A 25,793-nucleotide genomic window follows, 5' to 3' on the forward strand; every position below is an offset into this window, starting at 1 on the left:
TGTGTATATATTTGCAAAAAACTTCGGGGGTAATCTTTAACCTTTCCCATGCCATATCAGCTGTCCCCTCCATCCATTAGGGCTAATGACCTTGCTCTCACATAAGCTGTTAGTCCTCATTAAGGAGTTATCAGGTAACAAGAGAAAACAGATGCAGCCTTGGCTAAATCACTTTACCAGGACAGGATTAAAAGATATGGAGAAGGAATCGAGCAAAGGAGTTATGAGGTGAGAAGGACTTGGTTTATAATTTGATGTGAGACGTGTGACAGAGCAAATAGATTTTAAATGAAATGGGTTCAAGTTTGCACTGTCTCAGTTCCTTTGTCACTGATGGGAACCCACCAGTGAAGTCTGCTGATAAATAAAATTAAAATACTTGATCCAGCTCCTTTGGTAACCAATGATCCACAGTGTGCAGAAACACAGATTATTTATAAGCTCATGTGTATCCTATCTACTTCAAAATATGACTGTTCCTATTCATCTGAATATAAAGAAATACAAATATTTCATTAAAATAGATGTATGCCCTCATACCTCATTTAATTGAAAGGTAAGTGCAATTTTAATTAGATTAAAATAATTAAAATGCACCATTCAGTGGCTGTTAGGATGCTTTGTTCCAACAAAGGCCTTGCATCCTTTTAGTGACAACACAATATATTGTTCCTCTTTCTCCGAATAAATACATTTTATACCATCTATTTGATTGCAAATGAAAAATCTATAGAAAGCAGAAAGAGATATCAAAAGAGATATCAAAAAGTGTGAGGTTGAGCCTCACACTCAGTTTGAACAAAGGAATTACAGGGTTTATCTAAAACAAATTCCATGTCCATGCTACTCTGTTTGTTCAACTGGACTGGGAAGAATCTTTATCCTGTGGAAGGGACTTTGCTGTCTACATGCACTGAGTGCATTCTTCAGCACCTCTGAGGAATGATACTTTCATTTTTCCAAACACATCCATTTTTACCTTTGCTCAGCATTAATCCAGATGTGAATCTTGACACATTTTCTGCATCTTGAAATTTTCTGCTCAGTCAAATGACAGAAACTACCACAGCTTTTAGGACGTGAACACTCAGAAAGCCACCAACACAATCACAACTTTGACCTCGGTGTTTTTGGTTAACAGGGACCTTCCCAAAGAACTCCCAAGTTATTTGATTAAGGAGGAAATTTATTTGCTGCACCAAGAGCAGCAACTGCCACTGAGGACAAACCCCTGGCCCTACCAGGACGTGGATCAGCAAGGGGAAAACCATTACAGAAAATATTCTGTGCTGCCACCAAGACCTTCTAGAGAGGATCTGAAAGGCAATTCTCCAAAGTGACCCTGCTGAAAGCTCTCAGCTTCCCTTCTCTTTCACATGAAGGTTCTTTCACTTCATCAGGAAATTGGAAGCCAAGCAGAGAAAAGGCTGTAACCCAAGGTAACCTGGCAAAACAAAGACTTGAATGGAACCACTTCTGAACCAAAAAAGCAGCAGTGCAGGGAAAAGGAAAGGACATCCACTTCCCAAAAAGCTGCTCCTGTGCTGATCAAAGCAAAGGAATCACAAACCCCTGCAGCTGACGGGACACAACAGCAGCAGAGGTTCATAAATGAAGAGTTAAATAAGGAAGGAGTGAAGCTGATGGTGAGGCAATGAGATGGACAAAGAGCAACAGATATTTGGAGCATCTATTTGGCAGCAAGAAAGTCAGCCCTGCAGTTATCAGAGATGAAAACCTGCTAGACAGCAAGCCAAGACTCAATGAAATCACTAATAAATTAAACATTGCAGATCTACTGTGGCGCACTCATGGATAACAAATTAATACACTAAGGCTGAGACACTCCTCAAGAGCCAAATCATGCAAATATTTAAAACTATATTAGTATTAATCTTGTCTATTACAGTAACATCCAACAGGCAGGAGCATGAGCAATGTGCTGTGGAAACACAGAGCAGCACAGAGCCCGTGCCCTGGGGATTATCCCTTTTCCTAACTCTCACTGGGAGTTTATCTCTGTACAGAGGCTAACAATCTTTTCTTTCCTACGATTATAAACACATTTTATCTTCAGTATCTACTCACATGATGCAATAGCACTACTTCAGTGTGATAAATTCAGCTTAACAGCAGAATTTCTGGATTATGATCCCTGGCTAGAACTACTCAGCAGGGAGGGTCATCAGCTACAGTGATCTCTTTGTAGGATTTTGCCACATTTGATCCAAACTGTGGCTGATCACGACTAAGCCAGTCGTTTTTTTTTCAAACTTATCTGTGCTATAAAAAAAGATGTTCACGATGCTGGGGTTGAAGGAATTTGGGGAGATTTCCTCCCACACCTTTTTTTAAAACTGTGGGTTTTTAAACTGTACCAGAGATCCAGCGAATCACCTCGGGAGAGGAGCAATTCCAGCTGCCCTCAACAATGTAAAAAGCTGTGATTTTTTCTCCTTCTCCGGCCACACTGTGATTGTGATGGACTATGTTTGTTTTTCTGTTTTGTTTTCACATGAGCTGGCCTGCCCTGTGTCTCTCTTTGTGGCTTCTCCTAACTGTTGTTTTCCTCGGTGCCACTGAGCCTTCTGTCATTTCATGCCTATTATTAGGTTTGTTTTGTTGCACATATCAGAAATGAAAAGGCTGGTGGTTACAAGGGAAGCTTGTAATCAGCACCGAGTTCACCCCACAGTGCCAAAACTCACTCTGTGTGTGAGAGAGAGAGAAGAAGAAGAAATTGTTGTTGCAGCAAGGAAAGGAGCTGGAAGGGAGACAGTAAAACAAAAGTTGTGCTCGGTCTTGTTTAAGATTTTTCCAAGCCACAGGCTTCTTTTGATAGTACAAAAGCCCAGACATTTCTCTGGAAACGGAGGGATTTTATAACATCATCTGAAGTAAGAAAACGAGGCAATGGAACCTATATGTAAACAGTCATTAATAAGCTCTAACCTTCAAAGAAGGTAATTAATTAGCTCCAGTACTGTGCTGTCACCCTTCAGAGAGAGCAAAATGCATAATGGGGGTGTGATGGAGTCCAAAAAGCACCAGGCACTTGTAAAGTCACTTTTCATGATGCTGAAGGACTAATAATTCACAATGTTGATTTCCACCCGTATAAACTCGTGCCACTATGAACAGCCATTACACAAATCCATCCCACTGTCACTTCCCCCTAACATAAATAGCTGTTTGTAATAACTAAAACCCTTTAAAAATCAGTTCAGAACCAGGAATACTTCGTGGCAATGTACAGTCAGTCAGAGCTTTGCAGGATGGGGAGGGCAGGCACTGCAGGGCTCTCAGTGTGCTCTCCTCCCTGGGAAGGGAGGGGGGTGATGACACACAGCCCAATTCAGCAGGGAAACCTCATAATTATGTTGCAGGAGCAGCTCTCTCTCCCAGGGCAGATGATGGACTCACTTTGGCAGCACTAATGACTGTGGCAGTGTAAGACTGAATGTTGTCTCCACAGGCTCCACCACGGGACTGATGGCATCGGATCAGCTACAAGAAGAAAAAAGACAGCGACCAAGTCACTACTATTAAAACTACACAAACCCAGAACCCATTACCAGAGCTCTTATTTATCATGTACAGTGGTGTGTTTTTTCCTACAAACAGCAAAAAGCCCTGCTGAGACACTTAACCCCTTTTTATAATCTTCTGGGTGCCACCCAGACTGTCGCGTCCCCCTCGCTCCAGTTTTCAATTACCAGATGAGCACTCACTAAGAATTCATAAACTTTGAAATGGTGGGATTTTTGGTCTGGCAGCAATACCACAAATAAATTTAAATAAATATAATCAAAAGCTTTAGCCATGTATATGTAACATTAAATATCAGCCATTCGAAGAATCCGAGTGTGGCTTTCCCCCTCCTTTTTATGACGAGCAAGGAAAGAAATGACAAAGGGAAAGAGCTGTTTGAAACTTTGCATTTAATAGATTAGAGGAATGTACATGGGGTTTTGCTTTTTATTGCCTTCCTTCAAAAATCAATAAATCAAAGCAAGACTCTTGTACCTGCCATCACCCTACAAAAGTAGGTTTTGCCTTTGAACCCCTGCTAACAATAGAATCTGTGCTTCCATGTGAAATTAGAAAAAAACACAGATATTTGTTGCTTGCACACAGAGCACGTTGCCTGTTTAACTATTTGAGCTAAAGAAAATTAAAAATTACTGTAAGATGTATTTGTTTCTACAAGCTTTTCTGTACTGCTTATATTTAAATATCTAAAAAAAAACCCCCTAAACTAGGGAAAGCCCACAGTGAATTTACCTGGGAACACACAACACATTTCAATTCCCTTTGTGATACAATTCTTTTGCTGATATTTTGGCAGCAGTACTTTTTAAATCCCACGCTGCCCAGGGTTAAGTTTTCCAGCATCAGCAAGGTGTGGCACTGAAGGAAAGGCAGGCCTGAACTTGGGAAGAAATCAGCTGTGCTGGAGGAGGTGCAACAGCAAAAACATTCCTAAAATTTGCCTCTGATAACTTCTGGCTCAGCTCTAGCTCCAGTCACAGGTGGAAAGGAGAAAAAACATCTGCTCTGAAATAAGAATAAGGCATTAGGAGCTGAATTTAGGCTTCACTTCAAGCTTTAAATACACAACCACTTCTCTGGGTAAAAGCAATGATCATTTCTTTGCTTGGGAATCTGTTTCCTTTGTCTCTAGAAAAAAGAAAAACTCTTTAAATTTTTTCTTTTTTTTTCCCCTGGAGCTTAACATTTTCAGAGATACTCAAAAGTGGCCATAATGCTATTTTCTAACCTCCAGAGTGCATTGCTTTGTGGGCTCAGACAAACCCAGGCTCTGTCCAGACTCAGTTTCCCCAAACAGAATTTAGGAGGTGTATTTTTGCCTACCTTCAGAAGTGTCTGGAATTCAATGTTTTAAAAGGAGTTGATTATTGAGTTAGCTCACTGAAAACACGTGGTGATGGCTGCCTTCTGTGCCTTCCAAGTTCCTTAAACTGAGCTTAAATCAAACGTGCAGAGTCAAGATCTAATATTTTAAAGCACTTAGGTTATTTTAATGCAACTCCTCTTACAGACTTACTTTTTCACATCCCTTTTCCTTTTCTTTTTTCCCCTCGTAGACACAAAATCTTGAAGTATTTTTGGGTATCAAACCCTTCCTTACCTTATTTTCTGCATAAGCAAGCCAACGGCTTCCAAGAGCAATAGGGTTCATGTTTGGCCCTGGACAAGGATAGCAGCCTGCAAAGTTTGAAAAGGAAATATCTTAATGACTTCTTCCAAAGAATTTTATTTATTGCCAAGAAAACAAAAAGTCTAAACAAAAGCCTCTCAGTTGCTAATATCACTCAGTGGATGCTTGCATTTTTGTTTCTAGAGATAAGGCTGCGGTTAGATGAGCAATTCTGAATATTTAATTATGTGGAAATATTCATTTCTCCTCGTGTTTGCATTTTTAAAGCCATTTTGATTCGAAAATAACATTCTGGGGTGAGGGAGTATTGATGTTTGACTCGATTGGTTTTGTCTCTTCACATTTTAATTCGTTTTATTTTTGACTGACACCTTTCTGTCGGTGAACATTTTGCTCACTTTAAGCTCTTCTAGATTTTTACTGCATGAAAGGATGTATTGTGCTCTTGGTTTGGTTTTTAACAATTCTATATATAAGCCCTCAGCCTTTCAAAATGCTTTTGGTTTTGATTTTTACAATTCTATATACAAGCCCTCAGCCTCTCCATATACTTTTGCACAAACTTAACTTTACACAGTGGGAAAAATTCATAACTCCTTTAAAATTGGTGGCAATGTTTCCACTGTTCAACTGCTTTCCATTACCTTTATATTATCATTAAAATAGATTTATACATATGGATAAAAAAATGAGCATAGAAAAAAAATATATTCCTGAAGATTGAAACCTGAAAGTATCTGCAAGAGAAAATAGCTGTGAATAAAAAATGTGGAAAGGCTTAAAATTAATCAGGCCCATATTAAAAAGCATTTCATATATAAAGTTTTTAAAATATGTATTTTTATAAAATGGTATAAGTACAATAATTTTTAATAAAGAAAATAAATAATTTGTATTTAAAAATACACATTTTTACATGAAAAAATAAAGAGGAAAGAACGGGGGGAAGGAGGAGGCTATCAAGCAAATGGTTAATCTCAGTTTTCATCAGTTCTTTAGGCTAATACAGTCAATTTAGCAATTGAAATCCTCTCACTGATTGGCCAAGAAACAAAATCTTGAACCCTTACAGACATGTGTGTGTGATTTAAGGGAGCCCTGGGCAGCTGCTCCTGTATCCTGGGCTGGAGGAGCCCAGGCAAACACCATTTCAGAACACATACAACACGACTTTTAAAATCCTAAAAAAAACCCTAAAAAACCCCCCAAATCCAGCCACTGTCAGTCAAAATTTCTATTCCCTAAATCTCTCATCTGAGCCTGCCACTGCTCTGCACCCACGGCAGGGAAAAGCAACCAGACCTCCACAAACACCCTGCTCTTTTCCAGCAGGCTCCAAACCAGCCCAGAACATTTCCTGAGCACAGCAGAACTTCCCCAAGTGGAATGGTTTTTATTTTCCACACCTGCGAAGAGGTGAGAAGGTGTGTGGGAGGTGTTAACACGTTTCTGGAAGTTTAAATGGATATTTGACAACACTTTGGATGCCCCACCGAGATAAACAACTCTGGATTTCATTTTCCAGAGCAGAGCACTGAGGGTATTGCAAAATTCCAAAGATCACAGCGAGCTGTTTGAAAGGTCAGAAAGCAAAGGAAGGAGAGAATTAATTCATTCAATTAAACCCATCTCAGGCAGAAGCCAGTGAGGGTTTGGTGAGGTCTTATCACCAGCCTCATCTCAGGAAGGAACACGAATTCTGAAGAGATGATGCCACAATTGTTTTTGCATTCCAGGAGTGCATAAAATGTGGGTAGCCAGAGCCTCTTAAGGAACAAAGCAAGCAAAAAAAAAAAAAGGTTGTAAATACAGCCCTGGGTTGTAAATACAAACGTGTTCTTCCGATGACATTATAGATCAGGAGCAGTGAGGTTTTAATGCTGACTCCTGCCTCAGCAGCTCTTATCTGGGTCAGGAAAGGAATTCAGGTCCCCCAAACCTTCCTTTTACCTTCCCTTTTATGTATAAAATACAGCACTAAAAGTTGCCAGATGATAACCCTCGCCATGTAAATCTCTACAGTGACTTTAGAACCAGTGACTTGTGTTTCCCAAATTCGTAACATCCCTGCAGGAGAGAACTAAGGCAGCCTCAGAAATTCAACAGCTCATAGCAAAAAAAAACCAAGTCCTGCTTGGAAAAAGGAGCTGTTCTCAATTACTCCAGTGAACTGAAGTCATTGAAGAACTGCAAAAAGAATTCTTTAAATCCAAAACCGATCACTGAAGAGAAGAGTTACTCCATAAAGCTGGGACTGTCCTTCCCAAACCCGCTGCCCGTGCTTTGTCCCATGAACTGGGCTCACTCACTCAGCCTCCACACACAAATCAGCCAGTTCTAAGAATAAACTCCACAAAGGTCAACAATTCAGCTCGGTCCTAAACTCTACTCTCCGATACGAAAAACGGCGTAAAAAAAAAATAATAAAAGGAGTGATTTCCTCCCTTTCTTTTCTTTGCAAGTCTCTGCATTTTGGAAACTCGCAGCAGCACGAGGATAAACAAAGGGTTATACTTGATGGGAAGGAAAAGCAAATTGTTTTTCTGCTCTCCATAAAAACAGCTGGAGTCAGCAGAACATCATCTATGAGGCAGATGAAAAGACAGACACGGCATGACCCATCCAATCCTCAGCAGCCCCACTCTCTTAAAGATTAACTTCTATTTCTACCAGACTTCAAAACAACAGAGGAAAAAGCCATTCTAAGCAATAACAGCAGCAACTTTAGCGTGTTTACAATGGGAATGAACATAATGAGAATGCAGAACTAACTGTCAAGAAGACCAAAGTTTCCAAGTTTTAATGACAGCATGGAGAGGTCATCCAAGAAAGGATCACTCAGGGAAAAGTCCTTCCAAAAGTGCAGCAACACAAGCAAGTACTAAAAAACATCTGATCTTTTAGAACCAGCTTAACTGGGCCTATCCCTCACAAAAATAGAGGTGAAAAAATCTACTGGAAACCACTTCATAATTTTGAGTACATGGTTGTCTTCTGCCTCTGTGCAGAGGGAATGAGGAACTTCAAAGCTGGGACAAAATGAAGAAAAACTGCATTTTGGAAATCAGGAATCGAAGTCCAAGTTTTTCTCTCAATTTTATCAAGCTCCTAAGCCCAAAAATTCCAACTGGTGCTGCCCTAAGGAAGAGTGAGGGATAAGAAATGGGCTCCAGGATCTCTCTGAAGAGGGGCTTGGCTGAGGAGACCTGGGACCTCACAGCCTTTGCCTTGGTTTTGCCACATCCAAGATGTAAATGTCACCTATAGACCCACAGGGGGCTGTAGGTAAATTCTTCAGCATTACAACTTCTCAGTTTCTTCCCTTTTTTTAAAAAAATCTGAGTTGTAAAATGGTAACTGCAATAAGCATGTAATTTGTGATTATTTGCATTCAAAGATGCTTTTAACATACTTGCTCTGCTGATTTTATATATTTGGTTTTACTGAGAATACAGGAATCTCTCCTTACTCGAAGTTCTCCAAAGAGCTACACAAATGTTTGCTTTGTGAGTGGGAAAAGAGAAAGTTTATTTATTTTCCATTACTTTTCAATTACTACCCTTGTGGTAATGATGAAAATCTCTACCACCCTTTGGAGATTGAAATCCATAATCCCAGAATAAACCAAATCACCTCCTCTGCCCATCTTTGACAATTCACACAAACATCCTTCTGACTCTGGCCCTTTCCATCCCTCCTGAGCTCCCACAAGAGAACCAAGGCTCCAGTCCTTGGTTTTGGATGGTTTTCCAAAAGCTCATCCTGGATCTCCAGCAATGACAATGGGAACACAAAGGGAGCAGCCAAGAGGAGAAGAGCAACACATTCCTGTCCTCCCACTTGTCTGTTAAACAACCAGCTCACTGGGAAAAGGCTGCTCAGAGGGACAAAGTCATTACAAACCATGTCAGCTAGAACACAGCCCGGGCCAATAAACCACCAAACTAATAAATAAAATGCCACTAATAAATAAAACTGGAACCAGTTCCACTGGGGCAGCTCTTCAGCATCTCCACAGCTCCTTGATAAAATAAAGATTGAATGGAAATGTAGGAATATAATTATTCTCTCTAGAAAAATCTGATGTTGACAGTCAGGACTTGTCCAAACTAAGTCAGGGCTTATTTTCAGTCTGCAGAATTGGTTACCCAGAGAGTAATTTTATTTCTTCGTCCAAACTCACTAAAACACACTGTAAAATGACATCTGATAAACTATTGCAAATTAAGGTGTAAATTGATAAAGCTGAGGGAATGAAAAAGCTGAGTCAGAATCACCTAACACTGCTTTCCTTCAAACACATCGTGTTTATCTTAAGACACTACTGGTTGATTTTTAATTTCACAGCACATTATAAGAACTTTATTCTCTACAACAATATTTATAGTCCAGAAAAAAAAAATAAAATCTGGTTTTGGTATTTCCAGACTTTCATCCCCTCTATCTTGACTTTGTTCTTACTTTATAATGAAAAACACTTTAAGCTCTTTTCTGTCTCATTTCAGTCTTTTTCCCCATCAGTTTAATAGGAAAATTTTCTTTTTCCATCATTTTCACTGCTTTCTTTTCTGCAGTTCTCCCCAGTTTCCTCTGCAGTGGTACACACTCATCGTTTTTTATAACTAAATTCAATTTACTGTTTCCTAGGGAGGGAATTTTAATGGATGTGTCACACCTTGTACCTGTGAGAAATCCATAGCAGAGGAACCCAGTTTTATTCCAAGCTGAGGGAATGGTTATTACTACAAAAGCCTTTTAGGATTCTGTCTCTAATCCCAAAATAAGGCAGAAATGGCCCCTTTTGGGTCCCAGGGAATGCCATGAAGGCAGAGATTCCCAGGCTCACCTCCATCCTGAGGAAACTTCCCCTGATTTCTGGAGAAACCAGGATTTTTCTGTTCAGTGCCTGACAAGGTTCATTAAAGATGCCATGTGTCAGCTGAAGTGTCCAGAGATTCTAAACACAGTTTTCTAAACAAATTCCAAAAGAAGTAACTCATTTCAACTGAAATTCTTTGCCTTTAATCATTCAAAGGACTTGCTGGATTATCACTTCAGAAATCAGTGAAGCAGGACCCGTTGTGCATTTTTAAATAAACAGCTCCAAGAACCCGCTGAAGTGATGCTACTTCCCTAATAATCAATCTGTAATTCTTAATTCCTGGGTCTTATGAAACACTGAGCTCTCCATAGGAATGGAATTACAAAACTCCATCCCCAAAACTTCATCCTCTTGCAGTGCAGAGCAGATCCATGACACAGAGGGAATATGCCATAAATAACGGGTAGAGTGATGCTGTTTTAGCAAAAGCTTTGTTTATTCCAAGGAAAACAAATCATATAAGTTGTTTTATCTGGGTTTTTTTTTTTTTTTTGTTGGTTGTTTTGTTTTTTGGGGTTTTTTTAGCAAACTGATTTTTTTGTTGTTTATAAACTGTATAAAGCAATTCTGTTTATAAATTCCTCTGGGTTCCTTCGAGATGAAAGGCCCTGTGTAAATATTACTCTCACACTGTCACATGCTTTCCAAAACTCTTCTATTGTTCTTCTACTTCCTTCTGTTTGAGTGTCACCCATAAAATGGAGTAAAAGAGGAGCAGGATGGACCCACTGAGCAATCAGGTTTGACACCCAGGGCAATTTTTTCTTACTTATTATTAAATTATTATTATTATTATTATTATTATTATTATTATTATTATTATTATTACAGAGATCTCCTTCCCTGTCCACTCTACCATGGCAGTTTGAAGCATCTGCACTCTGATGGTTTCAGTGGGTCTCTTCCAACTCAGGAATTCCATGATTTTATGATTTTACTGTTACTCCACAAGTCCAAGCACAATCTCAGGGCTTTTACTAAAAATATCAGTGGCCTTTCATGTTCATTAGGCCTGGCTGTTTAATTTAGCACCAATCTGACTGATTTCAGGGCAATGTTTAGTTTCAGGTTTACTCTCTTTCTTTTTTTGTTCAGATTTGGACAGTGACAAATAATAAAAAGTTGCCACTGAGGTTGTTGTTTCTGTGCAGGACAATGTCAGATGGCTTTGTTTGCCCTTTAACATTAAGGATTTGGATGCTTTAGATAAAAATAACTTATATAGAAACAAAGAGCACTTCCTGTTTTACATCTAATTTGTAAAACTGTCAGAGCCAGGAGATATGACAGACAGACATCGTGGGGACTGAGGCCTCTGTTGTGGCTTTATGCAGCTTTTCTGGTGTATTTACATTTTCCTGCAGTGGAGCAAAACCTCCTGCAAGCACCAAAGCCATTTGTTCCCATAAATCCATCATGCTGCCCCCTAAAGTGTTTTCAGCATTATCCTGGAATAGTGAGACACTGATTCCTACAGCCAGGAAAAAAAAAAAAAAAAAACAAAAAACACCCTACTCTTATAAATAACGTTGCTCAAAAGAAAAAGCAAAATTAAATCAGCGTGATTTAAACACCACGAAGGGGTAGGTGCTCATACAGATAATACAGATTTTATACAGTGGGTGTATAAAAATGAAAAGTGTTTCTAGCAATCCACAGGGACATGCTTGGCTCTTCTTCACTGATCAAGAAAATCCTGTGACTCAGGAGCTCCCTTCCCACCTGCCCCGAGGACTTTCCCCCAGGACAAAGGAATCCTGTCAATGATTATCCCGTGTGGGATAACCAGAGAAATGCCCACAGCTGAGAGGGGAAACACACACACAACTCCTTGAAGAATGTGACTTTTCAGGCATTAAACCTCTTCATGAGACACCCAGTGTTTTTTTTTACTTCAAAGTCAAGAGCTCAAACTGTGTCCTGTGAGCCCGTCAGGGAAAGGAATTCCAACAGAAATGTCCAAAAAAGCCTCGAGGATTTCCAGACCAGCCCTGAGACAAACTGAAACCACCAAATCATTCCTGGTGTGGGAATGTGAGAGCAAACAGCAATCCCAAATCCACACTGCACATCAGAGCACCCAACACCATTTGGTTTGGGGGGTTTGGTTCACTTGGAGAGGTGCAGGACATTTAACATCCAGAACTGATTTTTGGCTTGTGCTGAGGAGAGCCTTTGGAGACCTTCTATACAATAAACTGCTCTGACTAAAACCTGCAGAATTACCTCTCGGGGCTCCACAGAACAGCATCAATAGAAATGTGGTGCCAGCTAATGGCTGCAATAACTGTCTCCATCCCTGGGGAATCATGGATGGAGAATATATCAATATGAGGAGTGCAATGGCCAGGGAAGCTGAGCAGGACCTGGTTATCAGGCACAGGGATGATGATGCCACAGGCATGATGTTATCTGGGAGGATCTTTACTCAAGGCCCAGGGGGTGGGCAGGATGTTCTTTATGGGGAAGGAAAGTATCCATCAGGCCATATCCATGGTCAGCAGTTTTGGGGTGAGGAGCACTGATGGAATAGAAATCAATGGAATTCAGCTTTTCTGCAGCTTTTGTTTAGAGCGAAGTAGGGGCAAAAAAAAAGCCTGAGCATCACTTTGGTTTCTGTGCATCGCTTTGGTTTCTGATCCTTCAGTCATGTGTAGAAAAAGCTCTGAAGGAAATCTGAAGTGAACCACAATAAAACTCTGAGCTATTTAAGAATCTGTTAAAAATCCACACCTTGACACTCACAACTAGTAAAAGAAACACATTCTTAGCATAAGCATCAAATTAATTTTTTAAATCTTTTTTTAGTTTGGTCACATGAGCACCTAAAGCAGTGCAGGATGTGAAATCCCTGCTGGGCTTTCTCCTCCCCTTGGTGTCTTTTCTTAGGGAAAAGGAGCTGGCTCCAAGCAGGAGGAGAGCAGTGATGGATGGGAGTGACTGCCCATGAGACTGATGTTCTGCCTTCTCCCAGCAGACATTTAAAAATCAGAACACCCCACAGGGCAGATTAGGGGATATCCTGGTAATTTTTCTACAATAGTTACAGCATGTTTTCCCTCCACGTTTAAGCACTTGTCTTAAATTCCCTCTCCCAGTCTGGAGCACCTGTACTCTGAGGTTTTGTTACAAAAGGCACAAATAAAATGTGCTGGCTCCCTGCCATCCAAATCAAATCAGCACATTTCCATGTAATCCCATGCAGGGGAAAACAAAGGTTGGTTCTCTGTCAAACTTGCTCAGGAAAAACCAGGAAATGCAGGAGTTAAAACATTCCAACAGCAGCACGAACTTGACCATCTACATCCTGAATATTTTATGGTATATTTATTGTAACAATATATTAAGCTACACATCCAACCACAAAAACAAAAACAGAAAGACAAATACTCCTCATGTGCACGGCAGCTGCATTAGCATTTCTGAGGAACTGCAGAATTCCTGACACTGCTTTTAATTGGACATCCTGCATTTCATTTCTATGTATAAATAATCAAGAAAACAGACCAGAGCTTCTGCTTCATGTTTGTGCTGTCTCAGTGAGGCTCTAAGGCTCCCACAGCACTTAGTTTATAGGGATGGAAGATGAGACTTCCACACTTATCACCAAATCTTCTTGAAAAAAAAAATAAGATTTTCTTTTCCCTAAAAGTAACTGAAAACCCTTCAAAGAGTCAGTGATCCTCAGTAATATTTCTGACCTCTGTGGCCTCCCTTCTGACCAAAACCAGTCAGAGAATCTTTTTCATGCTGTCAGATCCTCTGGGCAGGCAGTGACATCCTCACAGCTGAGGTGCACCAACATCAGTCTGCACAGGACACAGGCTGCCCCAATAATGCAAATAAAAAAGCCTCTAAGACATTTTCCTGAGCTTCCTTTCCAAAGATTTCTATTTTTTTTAATTGATACTGGCACGGTCCTTTAATAATTATTTTTTTCCTACAAAAAGGCCCAGCCAAAGAAGGCAGTGGTGGCCAGTTGGCTGCCTCCCAGAAATCCCTGCAGCTAACGAGGGAGCTCATTTACATCCAATTGCAAACACATCAGAGGAATTTAAGCCTTTAAAGATCCGCTCTCAGGTCGAGGAGATTTCAGCAGATGAAATGGGGAAGCTCAGACAAAAGCTCTGACGTGCCAGGGCACAGCACCTGCCTGGGAGCAGGATCCAGGGAATGGCTGAGCTTGGGATCCTCAGGACAGGTCCCAAAAAACCCCAAAAACCCCCAAATCCAGGGAAAAAACTCAGCTCTGCCCACTCCCACCATGTCACAGGCAGCACCCAGCTGGCAGGGCACAGCCAAGGGCTGGGGTGGCTCCAACCCTGGCATCCAAAATGCCCCAAAAATGAGGTTGTCCTTAATTAAACCAGAAGGAAAGTGTCAGAAAATCTCGAGTTTCTCATATTAAAAAAGCAGCACAGCTGGAGAAATACACCAGAATTCGTGACACTTCAGGAATTTCTGGATTTTTTTTTTTAAAAATAATTTGCTCGTTATTTCCTTAAGTTTTAATTTATCCTCTTTCAATTCCGCAGCTGTTCCACAGAACACGCAGCAAATCAAAGTTATGGTTAAGAATAGAGTATCCTTGTTCCTCAAAATTAACTTCAGGGCATTAATTTGTAAAAATAAATTGCAGTATCTTAAAAAAAAAAAAAAAAAAGCCCCCAAGTTCTCAGAATACACATTTAACTGAAGGGTTTTCTTTACTTTTGGTCTGAAATAAAGCAAGGCTTGTACCCTAATTCTTTCTGATGAAATCAAAGGGGAGTGATGAATAGGAGACAAATAAGAATGAAAGGACACAAATAAGTCCTTTCCCATTTGGATCTTGTCACTGAATCCCAGCAGATTCCCAGTATCTCACATCCATGGATAGGAAGAAACTGACACCTATTGGCAACTTTAATATTACTGCATGAAGCTGCTTTCCCTCAAACTATGATAAGAAACAGCTTCTCCTAAGGAGATTTTTCTATAAATACAGAGATAATATAAAAAAAATAAATTAAACTTTTCTAATTGTGACTGAAAATACATCCAGAGAAACACAAGACTCCTTTTAATGATAAAACTCTGACCTTTGCAAAGTAAATTATGAACTGTAAAGACACATGAAAAAACCCCAATGTGCCTAAGGTACAACCCAAAATGAACAGTGATGATCGTTGTTGATGTGGGTTTAATTGCTGCTGAGGTGATAACCTGGAACTCCCACCTGAGGCTTTTACACATATTTGTGCAAAATGAACAAAAGAATTAATTGTTCAGCTACTGCTGGATGGAAACATGGGTGCCCTTTACAATTAGTTACTGCAATAAGAAATAAAGAAAAGAGTTAAATATTCACAGAGCAGCATTTGGGTTTGGGGGTTTTTTTTGGGTGGTGTTTTTTTTTCCTGAAGCAAGTTTTCCTGAAGCTCCAACTAATTCATGGAGAGCTGCTTTGAGGATTTAGAGATAAAGAAAAAAACTAAAAAAAAAAAGTGATTTGTCCACCTCTGAGCCCCAAATTGTACGTACTGGTAACGAAGAATTTTTTGGTGAAGGTGCAGCTGTCAAAGGCGGCGATTTTCTCCTGCAGGACCACGACGAGGATCCTGAAAAACACAGAAATGGAAGGTCCACTTCAGGCCTCAAAAGCGTTGGTTTAAAGATTCAATACCCAAATGTAATTATTTCAAAGGCATCGATAGAAACTTGCAGTGATGAAGTGGCAGGTTACCAATCCCTGGCAGTTATTGAGGGGTTTCTCTCTCCTCCCAACCACATCAGCTCCACTTCAGCAAGTGCAGGGCTCTGATCCACAGCAGCACTGCACCTTTGTGATGGAGCTCTTGCAGCCAAAGCTCCATTAAAAAAGCAAGAATGGAGCTGCAAAGATCTTGAATTATTCTCACTGACTCAAACAATAATCGAGGCAACAATAGGCAGAACACGAGCTAAATGTGAAATAATCCCATTGCACACCTCAGTGCAAATTTATTCAAACATTTTAATCACTACTTACTGATTTATTTAAACCTTCTATTTACTAAAAGCAAGGGGGAGTGGAATACCAAGAACACCAAGAGCTGAGAGAAGCAGAATTTGGGTCAATTAGCAAATTAAAAATGCATGTTTACGTGTTTTGCTTGTACATTACACACTTTTATTGTAAAGGCCAGAAACCACAGGGTAAGTATGCAGGAAACACGGTGCTGCCTCAAAAAACAGAGCTCAGAGATGCAAATGTGGAAGCAGAGCAGCATCTTGGAAGTTTTAGAAGCAGGGAACATTTTCTCCCACACTGATGATTTCCCAAAGTCAAGTTTTTAAAAGCTTGACATGAAAGAAGCATCTGGGAAACCAACACATAAAATCCACGTTTAGCAATATGACATAATTAATGATCTGTTATTCTCTCATTAGGCAGACTGTGAGAAAGTATTTTTCTAATTAGCTGTCAATATAGAGCATTATTAAGTACAGTTTTAATAGTTTTAATTGTAAAGATACAACGTGGAAAAGAATTAATCACATCTCTCAATGACTAAAACACACACCTAATGCTTCATGTGAAATTATGATTGTGTGTTACAGCCTGAAACAGTCACCTTTAAAAAGGGGATGAATCACCTCAGTCTCAACTCGTATCCTTGGGGAAAGGGTGATGATTATCTCCCAGGAGTGTGAAATCAGCCTTTTAACCCTTTTTTTCCCTATTTTTGTCTGTTTTGCACAAGAACATCTCTTCTTATCCCAGGAGAGCTCAATACCTGTGAAGGACTACCCTAAAATCAAAATATACACTATCCCCTCACGTTTGCTGATGTTTCTAGATCCAGAAAGAACATAAATTAGTTTTGGACATATTAGTAGTTTTAGTTAAACAACATCTTCCAATTGCTGAAACTGCAAGAGAGGAAAACAGAAGAAAATGTATCAATTCTAACTTTTTCTACATTGCCTAAAATAAAGAAAACCAGTGAATAATGGGAAGGCTTTGAGTGCAGAGGGAAGTGTAATGCGTATATATTGAAAACCTATGGGTATTTGATGGGAATATATCCCACTCCTGAAGATTTTTGTTTTCTCCTCTTTGAAGACACTGTATCTGCAGAAATGAACCTCCCAGATGGATGATTCCAGAGGATTTATTGATCTATTTATTTTTTTTTTAGCAGCAGTTTACACTTAGCTGCACAAGTTTGATGCACACTCATTTAGTTCCCATCTGCAGCAAAACCAGGCACAAAAAAAAAAAAAACCCAAATCGTTCTGAATTTTCCAATGATTTGTGTTACCATTCACTGAAGGCCCACCCATCCTGGCACGGAAAGATGGATTTCCAAAGAACTGCAGGAATTTCTCTGTGCAGGGCTCTACCTTTACCCCAGGAATGGGATTGCACCACTCCCCCAGGGCACCTGAGGCCACGCTGACTCAGGGCACTGATGGGAGGGTGAAGGCAGCAGGAACTTGGACCAGAGTCCCCACTGCAAACTCTCCCAGCAGGAATGCCAAGGGATCAGCAGGATCCTCACACAGGGCTCCTGGGAGTTCTCCTCTGCCTTAAAAAGACACAGCAAACTCCAAAGCAAACTACAAGACTGCAGAGTTGTGTGTCTGGGAGGGATGGGGAGTTCACACTAACTCAGCAAAACCTGACTCCACGGACACAACAGATGCTGTTCCCTTGGGACTCTGTGATCCTCAGCTCCAGAGCCATTTTCCCTCTATCCCAGCCCAGAGATGCTGCTTTATCTGACTCACTGGAACATGATTCCTTGCAAACCACAGCCTGCACACCAGGAATTCAGGATGTGCAGGGAGGCAAAAATCTGACAGACCAACACAAAGAAGAGAGACATAAACTCCTTAGTGCTCTGTGCTGTTTAAACTCCCTGTGATCCCATTTCCCCAGCTGTAGGTGGATCATGGAGGATTTCAGAGATTCCTGCTCACCCTTTAGCACAACTGAAAGAAGCTTAAATGATTTTTTTTTTGGTTTGAGCTTCTTAAGCCAAAGCCACGGGGGAAGCACATTGATGTATTCCAACTGCAATACTCCTTGAGGAATGGAGAACTAGAGCTGTGCTTACAGGAGAGTGAAAAAAAAAAGAAAAACAGGGAGGTCACAGACCAGAAATTGTATTTATTACCGAATGCCCTAACACACAAGGAATGCAGAGTGAGCAGCCTTACCTTTTATTGCAATGCAGGTCATAAATAGGAGTTTTGAACTGGATGGACTTGACCATCTCTCCTGTCCTCAGGGAATACAGATCCACACAGCAGTAGGGTGGGCTGGTGCTGAAAGGAATTAAAAAACAAGATTTGAATGGAAATCAGGATGTTTTAAAAACTGGGGTTTAATTCTTTCAGCCTTTTTATGTTGCTTAGAACACTAAAGGGAAAGTCGCAGAGCCACAGAATTATTCAGGTTGGAAAAGACCTCCAAGAACATCCTGGACCCAGAATTCCAGCAATCCCAGCAGAATCCTGGAGAACAAAGGCTCAGTACAAACCTCCTACATCAAGAAGGAAAACTGCATTATGATCTCCACGATGGCCATCAACCTGTATAGTGCACCTGATTATCAAACCCTTGGTTTTACCACCAGTAAGACTTTGGAAGATTGAAAACCACATCCTAGTAGAAAACTACTCCTCAGAGTAACTCTCTCCTCCAGGGAGGACCTTCCCCAGAGCAGCAGCTGAGCTGCCTGCCTTGGGCTGATGGAGACACCTCACCCAGAATTTACATTACATCCCCGACGGACTTTTGTTCGAACCCCACGGATCTTTTCAACTGCTCTGTGTCACTTTTATCATTTTCATATAAATAAAAGCTTCGAGGCCATTTCTTAATAAAAAGGCTGAGTGGGAAAAGTGCTGAGTGCTCGATAGGGCTGAGGAAGGCCGTGGTGGAAAACCCTTTTAGAGGCTGAGGAGAGGCTTTGATGTGGCAGCTCCGTTCCACAACACCTTTCTCCCCCTCCAAGAAGGCATTTAAAAACCTTGGCTATTTCTGGGTCAAGGAATATGAAGGAGCACAAAGTGCCAGCTGTACAAACATATCCTGAGATTGGTAAAAAGAGGGTGTTCCCCCCCTGCAAGTATCTGTTTTATTTTACAGAGTTTCACACAATCCCTGCCCCAGCACTCGCTCTTGGATCTGCTCAAGCTGCTGGAGAAGTTTCTGGAAAGCTTGAGGACAAATGCCAACAGTTTACTCTCAATGCCTCAAGGTAATAAAATGGTTCCTACAGCAATGTACAGTATAAAATAATGTATAATATGTAGTAATGTATAATACACAGGAATGTATAATATAGAGTAAATGCACAGCAAGAAAACAGTCAGAAAAATAATAGGAAAAAAAAACCCCTTTTGACATTTTGCCCACCAAAATTTTTACCCAAAATATCCATTTTTCTAGGTTAATAACTAGAGGGTGCAGTTTATTAATTTAAGCACTTTAAAAGGCCCTTCAAAAACACCTTTAAACCAGTGAAATTCGAGTTCCTTCACATTAAAGTTCACTGCTGCTTGGAAACACAGAAGCCACTGCTTTACAAACTTTTTTAAATTAAGTGGTTTATTACCTTTAGCAAATTATAATATTGATAGAAGTGGAATTTCAAAACAGAAATCTCCGAAGCAGATATAGCTAAAATTATATCAACACACTTACTGGTGATTACTATTTCCACATCAGCCCATTTGGAATAATTTCTCCAATTTATGGTTAATAATTCTGTCACTCAAATGCATCATTATTATTATTATTACGGTTTTAATTATTATGATTTCTTGGCTGATCACGGTAAGATCATTCTATCAATGCTTTTGTCAACTACACTGGGTAAAACCTTGAGTTCAAGGGAAATCATGGAATCACAGAATTCCAGACTGGGTTGGGTGGGAAGGGGCCTCAAAGCTCATCCAGTTTACAGAGACACCTTCCACTGCCCCAGGTTGCTCCAAGCCTTGTCCTCTGCCCGGAAATCTTTTATATGGATAGGTCAGAAATACTCTGAAATTCTGTCACAAATTCTTGTGAATTAGTCCCATGGATTATCACCAAATATTCATTACGGATCCTGATCGTTCAAAGAGCTGCAGAGAGGGTTTCATTACCTCTTTAAAGGTAATGGACACAAATCCACCAACTACTTTAAAACGTGGCAATAATAAATGCACAAATGCACTCAGGTCTTTGTATCTTCCTCTGTCTGAGTGCTGCAGTGCAGGGATGGAGGGGAAATAGCAGATGCCTCGTCCAGCTGGCACTTGGTGACATCTGTGCCCCACGACAGCATCACCTCCTCCCAGATCTGCTGGGTCCCACCATGGCAAAAAAAAAACAAAAAAAAGCTCTGTGCAAAATGTTTGCCCAGAGACAAACACACCACTCAAAAGGCTCGTGCTTTTTTTAATGGAAAAAAAAAATTAAAAAGGAGAAGAGTGATGGAATCAACATGAGGCAAATTTTTCTGTGCCTTGAAGGCTTTTTTGCTGTCAAGGGTTGATTTTCCTGCCACACGATGAACATCTCACTCAAAGAGAGGTGGGCATCACTGGCAGGTTGGTCTCATGGGTCTAGAAATAAAAAAAAAAGGGCTTGGAGACGTAAAACTGAAATAAAAGTTTTGCTGGGAAAGCTGCTCTGTATGAAACGTTCTTTATGTGGGGATTTTCCAGTCAATTGTGGCATTTAATAAAATCATCTTTGGCCAATATCATTTTATATCACTTTCACAACGTTTTTTTAAAGCCCAGCCTAATGCACAGACTTGTTTTTATTAATTACTTTTAGTGCCTTTAAGAGGAGACAAACCCATTAAAATTTACACTGAAATCCTATTCAGAGTAACTGATAGTTCAACATCATCTCTTACTAGGCCCAGCTTTAACAACCTGGAGGATTAAGAAAAAAAAATCAGAATTTGCTGTAAATATTAAGTTTCTAAGAGCCTGAAATGGAATATCATTTCTAAACTTGTAGAGACAACAGGTGAGAGAAAAGTGACAGCAATTCCAAGGAAATGGAACTGTTCAAGGTGCACCCAAAGGACAGCAAACAACTCCACAAGATTTATTTTTTAAATTACTACTCTATAAAGCATCAAATCTACCAATAACTTGCTGGGGAAAAAAAAAAGGCTATTTCCATGTGGGAATGAGGAAGATGCTGACAATGACACAAGTTTTTACCCAGCAGGTGGTTACAATTCTCCTGTTCTACCTCTCTGGTGCTTCACAGAAGGGGAAGAGAAGCAAAACAAAACCAGAGCACAGAGTTAATTAACTGAATATTGGAAAAATTCCTGCCTGAACCTTGACACTGGAAAGCTGCAGCATGAGATTTGATTATGATCTTTGTAGCAATATTATGAACATGGTGAGACCACAAAGGCAATTCTGTTCTCCTCCAGGGCCCTGAAGAAGGTTTGCCCAGATTAACAGATTTCAATTCTGGAAGGATCATCTTCTCTTTCCAGGGCCATGCACAAAATGTCCCAGAAGCTCAAAGAAATGATTTTTTACCAAGCAACCTAATCTTGTCTTAAAAGACTTCGACCAACAATGACTCCTCTATTTTTATGGTGAGTGGTTCCAGCGTTTTGATCCTTTTATTTTTATGAAATCATTTCTTAGTGCCTGATAGAATTGGTACATATTCTGCTTTTTTGGCTTCTGTGTCTCTGTCAAGGTCACAAAAAGGCTCACTGCCTTCAGCCACCTTTTGTCAGTGACCAACCAGAGCAATTCAGGCACCAAGAAAGTGAAAAAAACTTTTAAGCCTTGAGTTGTAAGCTTTGTTTTCCAGGCCTAGCACTAAACTCCTCTAACTCAGGGCAATTCTCCCCCTCTTTCTGAGGAATGCACACCAGAATGAAAACTTTAAAAAATAATAATAAATTCAATTCTTTCTTTCTAAACATCACTGCAGAAGGAGTTTTCTTTCGGAGTTCCATCATCTAAAGGCTCCCTGCATTCCATCTTTTCACAATAAAAGCTTGAAAACTCCACTCTGTAAGTAATTTTCTAATTCGTGGTACTTAACAGATTCATTCAAAATCAGGAAAAGCAGAACAGAATTTCTCAGAAAGTGACACGTCCCCCAAAATGTGTGTGCAGCACAGAAATACAAAGCAGCAGAGACATTTTAAGTGCACCACAAATTGCAAAAAGCATGGAAACACTTATTTCTAAATAGGAAAAACCTGCACCAACCTTAGACACATGTTACTAAATCTAATCCTTTAAATACAAGGGAGGGAGTTACTTGATACAGCACTAAAATAGTTGTGTTAAACACCAGGAGACACAAACTTCATTCCTGTATCTTCCTCAAATGTTTTTTATCAGCCCAGGAAAAAATGTTCACCTTGTCCTCACCATCTTCACTGAAAATATTTTTATAACTTATCTGTGACACAAGAAGCCACCAACTCTGCAGAAATCATTTTGTAACAGGTAAAAATGAGTCAGGTTTCAAGCTCAGGAATCTACTTTTTTTTTTTTTTTTTAATTATTATTTCTGTTAATTCATCACTAAAGAGTTTCTTCAAAGGGCAGGGAATGACCCAGGAAGGACTGGCTGAAGGATTGATGGAGGGATTTTGTGTGAAGGACTGGTTTCTGTCCCCTGAACAACCCTGGCCGTGGTCTGTGAGAGAACCTGAGCCTCCACACAGCTCTGCACAGTGACTTTTCCAGTTCTGAGTGCTTCCAACAACCAGGAATCCACTGCTGGTCCATGAAACCAACATTTCCCAGATGTAGTTGAGGTGTCAGACATCAGCAAGATGAGGGAAATTAACACTGGGTTTGTGCAAATATGGATTATTGCAACAGATACTACGGGAGTAAAGTAAAAGGGGAATCCTTAAAAATATCAGAATACATAAAAATCCTTAAAGTATCCGAACAGCAACCTCCAAACTCCTTGTTTTGGCAGCTCCTCCCACCCCCAGCAGCACATCACACGTTTTGAGTGCTGTGCTCTCTGCTGTCCCTCACTCTGGCCATCAGAAGACCCTTTCTAAGGTTTGAGGGGGTTTTTTGGGTTTGTTTTTCCACGGCAGGATGCAGGGAGCCAACAAGAGCCACCCGGGAGCCCAGAGGCACCTCGGTGTCCCCAGCACGTGGCACTGTCATCCCTGGAGTGCAGAGCACAGCACAAGCTGCCTCCTCAGCTGTGGCCTTCGCGGGGAGACCCGGGTGTGACACACTTTCCACTTCACTGAGACGTGCCACATGTTCCAGAGCAGAGCTGTCCCATCACATTTCCAGTCAGTTAATACAGGGAGATTGGTTTGTCTACTTGACCGTGGCTCTCACTGAGGGGAAAGCTCCACTTTCCCAGCTGCAGCTCCACTTGAAGAGCAGGATCATTTTATTTTTTTCTGCTACATTCTGGTATATTCTGGTATATTTTGGCTTGTGTGTAGCTAAACTGGCCTTTTATAAACGAGCTGTGAACCTGCACTGGCTGTCTTTGATCCTTCTATGAACACGCAGGAAACTGGAGATATTTCTGGAAATCTTTGGGAACATAAGCAAAGATTAGGTTCTGACACAATACAACTGCATTTATCATACCTCTCTCAATGATTAATATTTCTGTGATCAGCTGATTAAGCCACAATCTGATGTGTTTCCCACAAAAAAAAAAAAATACAAAATTAAAGAGTTGTCTTGCCCTTCCTGCTGTCACATGAAGCAGAACTCACCACTGAAATAAATATGCATAATTTGGATTGCAGTTAGAGCCACACGGATCTCCAAGATCATCCAGGATGGAGCAAAAAAAAAAAAATGTAACGATTTTTGCACATCAAGAGACAGCCACATGTCACAGCTGAAGAGGAAAAGATCACATTTCTGGGAGCACAACTCTGAGGGCAAATTGATGCTGAAATAAATACCCCAGCCCCAGCCAAATTTCACCAAGCACATGTAGGACCCAAACTGAGCATTTTGTGGAGCCACTTACAGCCTCAGCTGGACCCAGATTTTGAAAAATGCCAGAATTTCTAACACTCCCAAGCAATATCAGAGCTTTTTTCTTTATTCTGAGGCATTTGTGCTGACGGGATTTTCTGATTAATGGTGTATCAGAAGACAGCACAGCTCACACAGATGGCAGCTGATCATTTAAGCATAAATACAATTATTGCATCTATTTGAGGCACGTTCCTCTGCACCCTGTGTGCATTAGAAGCCCCACTTTGTGTGTTTTTATTGTTCTGATTAAGCCACGATCTCATGTGTTTCCCACCAAAAAAAAAAAAAAAAAAAAAAAAAATTAAAGAGCTGTCTTACCCTTCCTACTCTCAAATGAAGAACTCACCACTGAAATAAACACGTTATTTGTACTGCAGTAAAAGCTGTGTTTTTTCATGTGTGTGAATGATTTAAATTGGGAGTTTTTTCCCTCCATATTGTCATTTTTTTCAATGCTGAACATTCAACAACATTCAGCACTGAGAACAGGCACGCTCTGCCTGCCCCTGCTAAAACCCACTGACGAATTTAATATTTAATAATATTTAATCCTGTCCGTTCTTGCAACCCGTTCCTTTAGATTTCAGGTTGTCCTGTGGGTTTTTTTTTCCCCCCTTTTCCGTGCTCTCCTCTCATGATTCACAAGCCTCACGGGCCCCTTGGCACCCTCTCCCCTGAGCTGCCATCAGCACCAACAAAAGCCACCTTAAGCCAGCGGCGTCCCTGAGCCCTCGGAACCACTTTGGGGCTTCACCACTTCAGCACAAAAACCTTGCACCGACCTGTCTGGACCCAAAATTCTTTTGCCCTCGGTGTCATTAACGGCGTAAGAAACCAGCGGGGTTGTGCAACACTTCATCACCTGGGAATTAAAGCAGCCTCTGCCTCCAGTTGCGTGGGGGGATCATTAGAAGATGTCTGTCAGCTGCACAGGGCTCTGTTAAACCTTCATTGTTTTAGATGCCAGGTTAGGGCTCAAATCGGGATTTCTGAGGAGCTGGAAAACAATCCCGTCTCCAAGGAATAATTAGAGGGTTTTAAGGGTGAGTATGACTGAAGCTGAGCAGGAATGAGCTTAGATCTTAATGGTTAAAGCACTTGAAAAGTGCTCTGAACAGCAAAGCTGCTCTGAGGTTCTGGTCACATCAGGTAGGCCAGAACTTTCCCAAGTGCTCATTAATTATATGTTCTTAGCTATTTCTTACTCTGTTTTATGACTTGAATCACAGACCACATTCTACAGATGTGCAGAGTTCTCACCGTGGCTGAGCTCACCAGAAGCTGGGTTAAAATGATGAAATAATACCTGAAAATAGTTACTTGTGGTGCCCCACGAGCAGCAAAAGGAATATTCTGCTTCTCCTTAAATTGGTCCTAAAGTTGAAACCCTCCAGGAATTGCTGAACATCAAAAAATCAACTTCAGTTTATTTTATATAATTTCTCTCAGTGAAGGCAATGATGCAGCCACCTCCTCTACTGGAGCACTCTTCACTGGATTTGGAGGAATTTCCTAATTAAAGGTGGTTGATATTCCCAGGAGGAATTACAGTCCTAAGGAAAGGCACACAGGAACACAGCATTCTCCCCAGAGTCACCTAAAACAGCTGATCCTGAAATGGGAGAGGTACTTGCTCAAACTGTGCGGGCAAAAAATTGATTAGAACAATTGTTTTATTTTATTATTGCCTCACTGTAAAATATTATCATTAAAATGTTCTATAAATAA

General features: G+C 40.5%; 1 protein-coding gene across 12 annotated transcripts in view; it reads right to left on the reverse strand.

Moving 5' to 3' along the window:
• BCAS3 (BCAS3 microtubule associated cell migration factor) overlaps positions 1 to 25,793 on the reverse strand; it is a 300,050-nt gene that overhangs the window by 249,250 nt on the left and 25,007 nt on the right. For all 12 annotated transcript variants that reach the window (XR_010745132.1, XM_066333524.1, XM_066333513.1 and 9 more), the window contains exons 7-10: positions 18,252 to 18,359; positions 15,588 to 15,664; positions 5,153 to 5,229; positions 3,424 to 3,507 (exon numbers count right to left, since the gene is read on the reverse strand). Coding sequence is in view for 11 of the 12 variants with exons in the window: in XM_066333524.1 (XP_066189621.1) it covers positions 3,424 to 3,507; positions 5,153 to 5,229; positions 15,588 to 15,664; positions 18,252 to 18,359 (346 nt within the window). In the remaining variant the exon portion in view is untranslated. The remainder of the gene's footprint in view (positions 1 to 3,423; positions 3,508 to 5,152; positions 5,230 to 15,587; positions 15,665 to 18,251; positions 18,360 to 25,793) is intronic.

This window comes from Sylvia atricapilla, chromosome 20, assembly GCF_009819655.1.
Source record: "Sylvia atricapilla isolate bSylAtr1 chromosome 20, bSylAtr1.pri, whole genome shotgun sequence".
Classification (NCBI taxonomy): Eukaryota; Metazoa; Chordata; class Aves; order Passeriformes; family Sylviidae; genus Sylvia; species Sylvia atricapilla.